This window comes from Neofelis nebulosa, chromosome 3 (genome assembly GCF_028018385.1).
Source record: "Neofelis nebulosa isolate mNeoNeb1 chromosome 3, mNeoNeb1.pri, whole genome shotgun sequence".
NCBI lineage: Eukaryota > Metazoa > Chordata > Mammalia > Carnivora > Felidae > Neofelis > Neofelis nebulosa.
This window is the reverse complement of record NC_080784.1, coordinates 66050462-66063173: the sequence shown is the minus strand read 5'-3', so window position 1 is coordinate 66063173 and position 12712 is coordinate 66050462. Positions and strand designations below refer to the sequence as shown.

The window sequence follows — 12712 nt, the reverse complement described above, 5'->3', positions numbered from 1 at the left end:
TCTTCTTAAGTCTAAGGAGCATTTTGATGAGGTGGCTGAGAACACATTCTTCAAATTTAATGAGGCTCAAATAAAAAAAATATGAGTGGGGCTGACAAGGATGGACCAACTCATTTGTAAAGATTCCTTCTGGTTCCAGACAATAGAAGGTCTGAAGTTGTCACTTCCTAATCTCAGTAGCATTTTAAGGAGAAGTGAAGTGTAAAGGGACCATCAAACTTCCCTGCTTCCCTTTATAAATTCTTACAGGGACTATTCTGGAATGCATGAGACATCACAATGCAATACCACAGTGGTAAATTGGTGAATGCAATACCACAGTGCCCTCTTTCTAATAATTACATTATTGCACACAATATTCAGCACTGAGCATTAACAGAAATCAGTGTATTTTGTAAAATGTTCACCCGTATTCTTGTGTTTTCAGGTTTATAAAGTTTGAATACATTTTGTAAGGCTTTACAATGAGGAATGGATTGAAAGGCAAGGATAGAAATCTTTTAACAAAGCTGTCATGAGGGGCACCTGGGTGGCTCAGTGGGTTGAGTGGCCGACTTTGGCCCAGGTCATGATCTCACGGTTTGTGAGTTCAAACTCCGCATGGGACTCCCTGCTGTCAGTGCAGAGCCCCCTTCGGATCCTCTGTCCACCCCCCGCCCCTCCCTGCACATGATCTGTCTCTCTCAAAAATAAACATTAAAAAAACAAAACAAAACCAAAGCTATCATGAAAGGGCTCTAACTTAATATTTGGGATGCTGAAATTGAATATCAGTTCACAAAATATTCTGTTACAGGAAAGCGATAATCTGTAGGAATGCACACAGCATTTTCACCACCCTCCCCCCCCCCATCCACTTGTATAAAATAATGTATGCTGATGCCCATCAGACCCCAGTCCGATGTGTACCACGGGGACCTCTCTGAAGGGGGATATCAGACAGGAGAGCTGCCCCCCACCCTCCGTCAGTGTGGCCCCTGCTCAGCAGCAGTGTGGTGTCAGCATCACCTGGGTGTTTGTTTGGGATGCAAATTCTCATGCACCACTTCTGAGACGTCTCTGCATTGGCCTTGCCCAAAGGCACACAGAAAATAGTAACGTCTGGCCCGTCATTGATGACACATAGCTCTCTGCCAGGGGAACAACCTCACCTTTGTCTTACTACCAGCAGGGACAGCAGGGTCACTGCCATTCCTCTCTAGATTATTCAGGCCTGAGTCACATATCCATCTACAAATCCCTCAGTTTTAAGACGACACATGTCTCTCCAAGGAGACTCAAGGAACTGGTGGAAATAAGTCAGCAGCTCCCTTTCTCTTCCTTGAGGGACAGGGGGCAGTGATACACCACAGCACACCGTCCAGCTGTCTATGACTCTTTGCAACACCAATCCCCCTGTCCATCCCCCATCAGTCGCTCAGTCCTCTTTTACACTTCCAAAATGAGGGATTAGCTAATGTTGGCAAAACCACTGTGGCAAAATCTTAGCACCTCCTACGTGGGTGGTCTTGGACCTTGCTGTCTTTGGATCTCTAGATCTTTGGTACCTGCTTTATTGCTCTTGGCCTTTGGTCCCTTATGGAAAGCCCTCAACAATGGAAAGAATTGAGCAGAACACTGTTATTCACTTTGAATCATACAACTAGATTTTTTTCTGAGGACTTCTGAATTGGAGTATAAATTGATGCATTTATACTCACATTGTTTCTGTGAAATGTTCCATTTGTGCTGGCTGAATCAAACTGTGAAGGTTTTCTAGTTTAAGTCACTTGTATTCTTATTCTGTCCTAACATATAAATTAAAAAGTACCATCCAATAAGAATGCTTTTGTAAATCTTTGTATCAGAGAAGAATAGAGGACGCTTATTTGCACACTATCAAAATACACGGGCTAAGGAATGCTTTACTAAATCCATTTCTTTTTCTTCCTTGACATAGTTTCCACTACATTTTCTAATTTTCTTAACAGCCATTGAAACTGGATTATCAGCAAAGCTACAGAATGATGGAGCAAATAACTACCACCAGGTGGCGCCAGGCCCAAACTGTACTAGTACCGAGAACAGTGCCTTCCAGCCCACTGGTAGAGCCAGATCCAGGAGCTCCCAGCCAGCCAGCTGAGCAAGCTCTTCCTGGATATTTCAACAACCCAGCATAAATGCAAAACCACACTTAACTGTCACTCCCTGTCAGAGCACTTAAAATTTTCCGAACCGACTTACATAGTAGAGTTTTACTTCACGTGAGTAAAAATAATATCCGGGGCGTCTAAAGTTTACTACATATCTATATGCTTTAGTAAGATATATTGTGCCAGAGGACAGTAAGTAAACGTTCTGAGGCTTATAATATTGGTGAAGTTTCTAGAGGGTCCACTGGCATGGGGCTGTGGTTCCTTCTTTCTTTCTTTATTTTTTTTTTTTAAATTGAAGAATAGTTGACCCACAATGTTAGGTTAGTTCCAAGTGTGCAATGTAGTGATTAACAAGTCCATATGGTACCCTACGCTCACCACAAGTGTAGCTACCACCTGTCACCATACAACACAATTATGACGCCATTGACTATATGCCCTATGCTGTACTTTTTATTCCTGTGACTTAGTCATTCCATAACTAAAAGCCTGTATATTCCACTCCCCTTCACCTATTTGCCCATCCCCTACCTTCTCCCTGGCGACCCTTTTCCCTCTTCTCTGTATTTATGAATCTGTTTCCTGGGGCAGTGGTTCTTTTTTTCTTTTCTTTTCTTTTCTTTTCTTTTCTTTTCTTTTCTTTTCTTTTCTTTTTTTTAATGTTTATTATTTATTTTGAGAAGAGAGAGAGTGCAAGTGGAGAAGAGGCAGAGAGAGGGAGAGAATCCCAAGCAAGCTCTTCACTGTCAACTCAGAGCAGAGCCTGATGCAGGGCTCTAACCCAACCGTGAGATCATGACCTGAGCCTAAATCAAGAGTGACATGCTTAATCAACCCAGCCACCCAGGCACCCCTGGGGCAGTGGTTCTTAAAGAGTGTTCCCCAGAAGCAGCATCAACTTGGTTCTTGTTTAGTGTTCAACTAAACATGGAGGCCGTGGGGCTGAGATGGCTTTAATGCCAACACAGCCTACCTAAGCAAACCAAAATCTAAGCCTATAAATGCCTGAAGGTTCGGAAATGGAAACCTAAGGATAAACCAATCACAGTCAACTAGGCTTTGAGCTACAGCCAATCAAATTATTTCCGTTCTTCCCTCCCGCCCTTTCTCTGTATAGTCTCTCCGCTGGATCCTGTGGGTAAAGAGTTCCTAACACTTCTGGTTTTGTGCTGCCGGATTCAAACTGAGTTTTGCTCACATAAACTGTTACAAATTTTAATATGCCTGAATTGAGTTTTAACATTAGAAATGCAATATTTTGTGCCTAACACCAGACTTACTGAATCAGAAGCTCTGGAGGTGGGGCCCTACAACCATGTTTTAACTAGCTCTCAGGTGATTCTGATGCAAGGTAGACTTTGAGCACCACCTGTCTAATGACACTTGGCAGAGTTGTATGGTGACCTCAATGATGCCTATACTAGAAGTAGCACTTGTCACTCCCTGTCATAAACTGATTAGTAGTTCAGGGAAGGAAAATCAACAAACCAGGTTGGTTACTTGGCTGTGATATAAGTATTTCAGGTTGAATGAAAAAAATCACAACATCAGTGAATCTGTTTGAAATAAAATAAAATCACTTGTCATTAGCTCATTAATCACTAAACAAACCATTTTGCTTTTTATTTTAATTTTCAAATTAGTGTTTAGGTACACAAAAACATATTAAAACTAATAAAATGAAAACATAGTAAAACTAATTTCATTAGTTATAATTCAAATACTGTGGGAGAGAACCAAACAAAAGACTCTTTACATCTATAAGGCCTAACTCTTGAGAACTTAATTAATTCCCAAATTCACAGACATGCCTTGGTAAATAATTTCTCTCTTAAAAATGGATTGGAGAACCCTGGAGGAAACTGTGACCTCTTCAGGCTTTTATTTATTTATTTTTTAAATGTTTACTCATTTATTTTTGAGAGAGAAAGAGTCAAAGAGAAAGCGAGAGAGAGGGGGAGGGAGAGAGAATCCCAAGCAGGCTCTACACTGTCATTGTAGAGCCCGACATAGGGCTCAATCCACAAACCATGAGATCATGACCTGAGCCAAAATCAAGAGCCAGACTCTTAACCGACTGAACCACTTCTTCAGGCTTTTAGTGATATTTACCACAAACCTGATGAAAGGTAGGAAACAAGAAAGCCAGGTTGAGATGTGGAGGGTGGGTAGTTAAGCTCACTGATTAGTTAAGGTGCTCATTATCTGACACAAGTCAGAAAGTGTACATGATTCAAGTTGGTACATGATTCAAACTATGTACATAGATCTCCTGGCTTTCTTAGTGGGAGCCCAGATCTCAAATGTTATATCCAGAAATTCTCTGTGCGACTACTATAATCTGAAATCAGCCTCCCCATTCGTCGCCCAGTTCTCTCTTCCACTTTTGGTCCACTGATACTAATTATTTAACATCTTTCAAGCAAGGTCCAATGCGAAGGGGCATTCTATACTTTTGACTGAATGCAGCTCCTTTGTTTCTCTTGACAACAGGACAGAAGGAGATGGTCTTGCACTGCAAGAAGGGTTAGGATCTATGTCCAAAAAAATTGCGAGCGCGAATAGTGAGGTATGGGCCGTGTGTCCAGATGAACCTTCAAATCTCCACTCGAAATATACAGCATGAACAGCTACCATCTGGGGGTCATTTGAGCATGTGGTGATTTAAAGTTGGGGAAAACAGGGACGCCTGGGTGGCGCAGTGGGTTAAACGTCCGACTTCAGCCAGGTCACGATCTCGCGGTCCGTGAGTTCGAGCCCTGCGTCAGGCTCTGGGCTGATGGCTCGGAGCCTGGAGCCTGTTTCCAATTCTGTGTCTCCCTCTCTCTCTGCCCCTCCCCCGTTCATGCTCTGTCTCTCTCTGTCCCAAAAATAAATAAAAAACGTTGAAAAAAAAAATTTAAAGTTGGGGAAAACAGCCATAGATACCCAGCTTACGTAAAAATAATGCTGCAAGTAATTGGCCAGTCTTACTGAGACACGGTTTACACATTTTCCCACAAAGAGGAGGAACACTTGGGAACCTGGAATCAACGGCTACATCCTGCTACTGCTCGGTCGGTCTCCTTCGGCATTTAGAGTTACTAATGGGCACTATTTGAACATGGAGGGAAGTAAGAATAAAAATTGTTCAGTTCTGGGAATCTTTTACAATTAGAAGTAGTTTTCAGACTTGGCTGTGTAACAGAATCCCCTGGGGAGCTAGTTCCCAATATGCATACCCAGGCCTGGCTGAATCCAACACTGAGGAATGAGCTGTGCAATTTCACAATGTACTCTGTGTCTTCGATTCAAGGTGTACTTGTTAAAAATGAGGGCTCTGGGTTCAAATCCTGACTCTACCACTAAATGCTGTGTGATCGTGGGTGAGTTATTTCAATTTTCTATCTTTCCATTTCCTTACCTATAAATCGTGATAAGAATAGTACCTACTTTACAGGGTCAAGTTGAAGTGAGTTAACGCACATAAGTGCAGAGCAGTTCCATGTACTTAAAAAGAATTCAATAAAGTTAGTGGCTACCCTAGCTTGGAACTTGCAGCACTGTATCCAATTAAACTTCAATTGTCTTTATCTTCTAGAGTGATGCTTCTTGTTGATAGCTGATCACCGAAGGATGAAGGAAGGATGAGCTGGGGTTTGTTCATACACAATTAAGGCAGCCAAAGCCACCCATCTCCATCTATTTTCCAAGTTCAAATATATTTTTTTTCTGAATACTGAGTCTCATAGCAGGGAAATACAGTCTGTTTTTGTTAACTATTTGTACAAAGAAGGGCAAGTGGGTAATTTACTCTGCATAAACTAGGTAGAATCATATAAAAGGCTGCATGATGAGAGCTTCTTTTCTGTTAGGATTGGAAAAAATACATCACAGGTTGCAATATATGCGCCCGTACGTTTTCATTCTTTTTTGTTTGGAAATTCAATTCAAAATGTTATGTTAAGACTTCCCAAAGAAATACTATTTTGGGTGACAGTTTTTATAAAAGGTTGAAGAGACTCAAACATCCCAAATAAAAAAGCATTAATGTGGGTGTGTGGATTATAATGATGTCTTTCTTGAGGAATGGAGAACATGAAAGCCAGCCTGATAGGAAACATCCAGAAACCCGCCCCAGGGCTGCCATTCTTTCTTAGTGATTGCACAACCCAAGAAGTTACCTGAGAATGGATAAGTGAAAGAAATAGCTCATTCTCCTCCAAAAGTAATTAACTTGAATTTTATACACAATTACTCTTAATATTTAATTTTCAAAAAATTTTTTGAGCCAACTGCTCTATAGTACTTTAGAGAAGAGTTCATATTACTTTCCAGTATTTACAGTAGTGCTCAGAAACAGCCCAGTTGAGTAGAAACGTAGAGATGTTATATCAGGGCAAATCTAACTTATAACAAAAATCTAAGCATCACTGAAATACCATTTTAAAGCTCTAGGAAAAGGTGCACTTATTTATGCAATAGTAAGAAAAAAATTGTATCAATGTGCTTATCACATTAGCTTACGATGTAATAAGTTACTAAGAATCATGCTGATGCAGAGAAAGGTGTCAATTACCCTATAAGAAATGGTCGAAATGCAAAGACACTAGTAGAATCAGAGGCTAAGAGATCACAGAAGATGTTGGAAAGAGCCAGGCTGGGGGCGGGAAACAGGGAGAATTAGGGGCCGCATGGGGGGCAAGTGGTGAGGAGCATAAAGTGACAGTCAGGCCAAACAGGCAAGAAGCCACATGCTCAGAGATGCTTTGGAATGAAGTGAATGAGAACACAGACTCTGGGGTCAGGCCAACCTGGACTAGAGTCCCAGGCAGGAAGTCTCAACTCCCTGATGTTGACTCTGATGTTGGGCAAGTAACCCACCTCCTCAAGCTCCAGTTACCTCACTGGTAAAATTGGGATGATCTACTATGTCTTATATAGGGTCTTTGTTAGAATTATACATGGGAACATCCATAATAGTTAGCATTTAATTAACCCTCAAATAAACCAGGGGTCCTTAACTGGTTTGTAAAACCAAGTTCCATATAGTTCTTAGGCCCATCGTGGGTTCACAAATATTAATTTTTGAATTCCTTGAAATGTAATAAACTCAGTTCTCCTTAGTCCCCACCACTCTCTGGTTTACACCCTGCTTACTTTACTCATTTATATTACCTGCTTGGTCCAACAGAATTTGTGATCCTTGAGGTTTTAGCCTCAATAAACAAGGTTTTTCAGAGATAGAAGCCATGGGGTAAAAGACATATAATACTTTCTGAAAAGACTTGTGGATCTTAGGTGTGACTCAAGGGGTCTCAAGGACTACTAGGTACTAAAAGATGCTCAGAAGGAGATCTGGAAGACCCAAGTTATTGTACTGATGCGCTGGAAGGCGTTTATGGAAACTGCTATGTGAGAATATCAGCAATACAGGTATAAATAGTCTAAAAATTTGTGGTCAGTAGATACAAAGTGACAAAAATATATGGGGGCACCTGGGTGACTCAGTTGGTTAAGAGTCCGACCGACTCTTGGTTTCTATCTCACAGTTTCTGGGACTGAGCCCTGAATGGGGCTCTGTACTGACAGCACAGGAGCCTGCTTAGGAATCTCTCTCTCCCTCTCTATGCCCCTCCTCCACTCACTCTCTCTCTCTCTTTCTCAAAATAAATAAATAAGAACTTAAAAAATTGTAAAAGCCTATTAGCTATCTTAAATTCAGTCAAACTTACCAGGATTAAAATTCTCTCTTTTTGTAAAATGTGTGTATATTACATACTAAATATATATACATAAATATGAATTTGATGCTTAGTAAACATGTTTTCTTATAAACGCTCTCCCGAGCTCCCATTGTTTCCATTCAAGAAATTCATAAGCAATGAGATTTCCTTAGATTTGAGCAAGGTGTTTTTAAGTATAAGAAAAAAAAATTACTGAGTACAATCATCCACTAGAGGGTGCAATGATGTCACAAATGAAGATGAGAGGGGAAAAAAAAAAGAAAGAACTGGACAGCTAGGTCTGTCTAGAGGGGAGATGTGCTAGGAGGTACTCTGGCAGATCCGCATCAGAATTGACATGGTAATAGTTAAAATGGTAAATTCTGAGGCTCTGTCCCAGATCTGTATGAGGATCTAGAAATCTGCATTCTCAATAAACATTCCCAACTGATTTTTGTATGCTGAAATTTGAGGATTACTTTTCTGAGGAAATAAAAATTTAGGGAAATATTTTAGGGAGAAAGTGTAATTTCTAATATTTTCCCACAAGAGTGAAAATATTTCTACCTCCCTACCAACCCCCTCAACCCCCCCACCCCCCGCCAAAAAAAATTTCACCCTAATCTGGGCTGATTAGTATTGTCATGTAAGAACACAAATTACTTAGAGACTTAAGAGATGCACTTAATAAAGTTTATTTTAAAATATTCAACCAATACTTGGTTGTCTGTCTTTTCTTGAGTTCATGGTGAAAAATACCATATCATACATTCTGGAAGAGAGATCAGTGTGTTACCACTTCAGGCATGCTAAGCTGTCAGAAAATCTACGGTGCTGTGTCCGTGGGGATATTTCATTATGGGATGTGACTTCACAAAGAAAACAGAGAGAATAACTGGATCACATTCCATAAAATGGCATATTCCTTCTTCTCTACAGATTTAAGACCTTGCGTAGGACTCCTGGAATTGCCACTGCCCTCTATGATGTTCTTCCCCAGAAGAAATAAACATGCCTCAGAAATATATATTCCTCATGTTTATTTCATTTGTAAGTATCTCCTTTCGTCCATGTGCATGTGGGTCTTCATAGGCCATTGCTTGCTGGCTCTTTGTACCTAAAATGATCATTTTAGGTTTTAGAAGAAAGTACCTATGTACTAAGGTACATAATGGTCTTCATAAGCCATTGCTTGCTGGCTCTTTGTACCTAAAATGATCATTTAAGTTTAGAAGAAAGTACCTATGTACTAAGCAGAATCATAGAGACTGGGAATATTAGAAGACCCAATTTTAAAAGACCCAAATTTAACCCCTCCTTTTCTACATGGAAAAACGGAGGTCCAGAGAACTGAACTGATTTGCCCAGAGCAATACAGTAGGTTATATGTAGATTTCTTAAAACTCTATTGAGTAGGGGCGCCTGGGTGGCGCAGTCGGTTAAGCGTCCGACTTCAGCCAGGTCACGATCTCGCGGTCCGTGAGTTCGAGCCTCGCGTCAGGCTCTGGGCTGATGGCTCGGAGCCTGGAGCCTGTTTCCGATTCTGTGTCTCCCTCTCTCTCTGCCCCTCCCCCGTTCATGCTCTGTCTCTCTCTGTCCCCAAAATAAAAATATATTAAAAAAAAAAACACACAAAAAAACCCCTCTATTGAGTAGTGGATTTTTTCATTCAGGAGCTAATTACTGAAGCATCACAATGTGTCAGATATTTTCTAGGTGCAAGAGAACACAACCTAAATTCCTGCTTTCTTAGAGTTTACATTAGCATCATAATTGTGGGGCTTTGTGTATTAGAACAGGGAACTGTATTTGCCCATCAGACTTTGATTTCATAAATGCTTCTTTCTCTCAACTGTCTTGTTGTACTTATGTGTGAATGTATATAGTTATCTTTCCAAAATATTCCTTCGGGTGGCAGCAAAGAAAAAAGCAAGTTTTCTCTGTGGCGTCTCTATTGTACAAAGTGTCAATTCTACTGACAGCTCATTGTCAATACTTATTTTTAGAGTAAAAAAAAAATTTCTTCATCCTATTTCTAGCCTGCTTTAATAGTAGTGTCACATCTGAACACTGTATATAATGTTTTTATCATTGTAGCTGGTGTTTTTACTCTCATATAAAAATTTGAAATAAATTTGAAAAATAAATATCTCTTCTACTCCAGCTTAAATGGCAGCCAATGACCTTTACTCTAACTATTGATTCACATTTTAGATATAATAACACAAAGATAACCAAATAAAAATCAGTTTTAGCAGCGTTTTGACATCCGGCATAATTAGCTGACTCAATATATTACTTTTAAGCTTGTTTTGCATTTTAGAGACTGAGCCTTTGCTAAGAGTGTTGTCCTAAAACTGAAGCCTTTTCATTAAAGAGCCAAGTTCCTTGGGATTTCTAGGGGTATATTAATTTTGTAAATTGTATGTAAAACGTTACATTTACTTTTTCTGGGGAGAGGTCCATATCCTTTCACTGAATTCTCAGAGAGGTCTGAGACACTTTGCAGATTGAGGGCCTTTGCTTTAAGCTGCCTTTCCCTTTAATTGATTTAATAGTAACATATCCGCTTCTTACAAAATAAGGAAGCACTGGACCAGGGAAGGGTGGGAGGTACATATAATCTCTACAGGCTGGAAATGAAACTTATGGTTCGGGGACGTGACATGTTTGGAAAACAACCACAACTGGCCAGTTTCCTCATTTGCGGTACTCAGAATGAATTCCAAATCTCAAATGCCGATTCTCAGCCTACTGGTAGCTCCTTCTTGTTTGCAGGGGAATGTTCAACTGCATTCCTGCATTTTGCAGTATAGGAAATGCAACCGTGTCCCATCCTACCACACTCAACTCTTGTGTTCTTCCATTTAAGAAGTTGCTTTGAACCAAGGAAAGTTTCTGGGTAGCCAAAAATTTTATGTCCTTTTAGAGGACGCCGAAAACAACTTGTTCTGGACCTCCAGGTGCCCTTGCTGAGAAGTCTGTTTCAAGCAATGTATCCCTCATATCTGGTTGCTCTTTGTGTGGAATTTGTTGAGACACAAGTGATACTTGTTCACATTCTAGAATAGATTCCATTTTTCTTCCTAGCTTTTAAGACTCACAAGTGAATATGAGAGGAATTCTTATTTAAAAGTTCTTATTTAATAGTTTATCTCCTCTCCCCCCACCCCATCTCTTTGGAAATCTAATAAAAATGGGTTGGCCTGCTTCCTTCTCCATGTCCTTAATTCCCAGTCATTAAAATTCTGATAAGCATCATTTTTCAGCAGATTCAGTTGTCCATTTCTCTAGTGCTACTGAATCCCTGCAAAGGGACAGGAATATGGTAAGCCAATGGTAAGCCAATCTAATATTACTCTAATAATTTGTTCTTATAAAAACCAAGAGGTGAAGTTCAGTTATCCACATTGAAAATGGAGTAGGAATGTTTAATATTCCCATTTAAACATCCCCTTTCTATTAAAGATCATAAAATGCTTTCAATGCTTGAGCTGAGCATGATAAGAAGGAGAAAGAGGATAAGGTGAATTATGTGAAAATTTACACAGTTCTGCGGGATGCAGATTTGCTTGAGGAAACTGCAAAGACTCAGAGCGTGAGCAAGAGGTTAAAAGGCAAGAGGTGAGGTGGGAAGAGTGGGCAGGACCGGATGGTGAAGAGCCTTGAGTATCAACCCAAAGGCAGGGAAAATGGGGCCTGAGATTGACAGACATTTATGTGTGGGGAAAAGTAGATGTCCTTCCCAGATTTCCTTCTCAGAATTTGTTCAAAATAAATTTCTGTATGATTAGTTGGAGTGAAAATCAAGACCACAAGGAACACGGATGTGGGCTGATCTCTTTGAGCGAGACAGTGGAGAAAGTTTGTCTATCCTGAGGAAAGGAGAAGATGGAGGGGTTGAGAGTGTTGTGGGGTAGCTGACAGAAGGCAGAAGCCCCTGGGCTTCATGGTGGGATTGCTCTCCTGCTACTGAGCTCACCAAATGGTGAGGTAAGTGAATTTGGGGGACAAAATCCACAAAGTGACTCATCTTGGAGATCAGATTTATATGAACAGAAGGGGACAGTCTATATGGACAGAGTATGTAGAAACAGAAAGTAGGCTGCAGGCACTTCCGGAAAGCAGGTACAAGATGTGGATGGTCCCAGGCCATGGATTTGAGGTGTGGGCCAAGTTTAGGCAATCTCCAAGGACTAAGATAGAAAGGCTTTTAGAGTTTAAGGATACCAGGGTTTTTAAAAGGTCATTCTTATAACTGTATGGAAGATAAAGTGGAGACAGAGAGTGATTAACTAGTAGTTTCTGCTACTAGTTTTTCCCTCCAGGAGAGGGAAAGAAGTGATGTCTTGACAGTGGGTCTTATTAAATATAACTTCTACTTTGGAGAACATTGATACCCTCATGCATAAATTCTCAACTTCCTGTCTTTAGACTAAATCCTCATTTATAACTGCATCACACCCTTCCTACTTCCTCTCCTCTTATCTAAGAGGACAAAACATCCCTCTGCAGTCTAAATTAGTCACTTTCCATGACCCTTGACAATAGGTCTCATCTACAAGCCACTCTAGCAGGGGAGAACTTGGAGAATGGGTCTAACATAGGACTACTTCGGGACACATGGTTCAAGAGACTGCAGAGTCTGAGTCACCTCACAAAAACCATCCATCCTGAACTTAAAAGACTCTGTCTGCACTTGTGCTCTGGCCTATCATTCATTCTATCACTGGAGCCCAGGAGGACAGGATTTTGTCTCCATGCACTGATCCCCCCATTGGCTACCAAAAAGGAGTGCCACTTTCTGGGCCACAGTACTTTTCTCCTATCTGCATAGCAGGTACAGACACTCCCTTTTACAGTGTTCCAGAA

The 12712-nt window shown here is 40.6% G+C and overlaps 2 protein-coding genes across 14 annotated transcripts in view; one reads left to right on the top strand and one right to left on the bottom strand.

Annotated features, from left to right (window-relative positions):
- Positions 1-12712, bottom strand: part of MARCHF1 (membrane associated ring-CH-type finger 1) — an 899266-nt gene that overhangs the window by 18796 nt on the left and 867758 nt on the right. The window lies entirely within an intron of this gene.
- Positions 1-12712, top strand: part of TMA16 (translation machinery associated 16 homolog) — an 86761-nt gene that overhangs the window by 53123 nt on the left and 20926 nt on the right. For both annotated transcript variants that reach the window (XM_058720987.1, XM_058720986.1), the window contains exon 7: positions 8780-8890. In XM_058720987.1, coding sequence (XP_058576970.1) covers positions 8780-8849 — 70 coding nt within the window. In that variant the 3' untranslated portion in view covers positions 8850-8890. The remainder of the gene's footprint in view (positions 1-8779; positions 8891-12712) is intronic.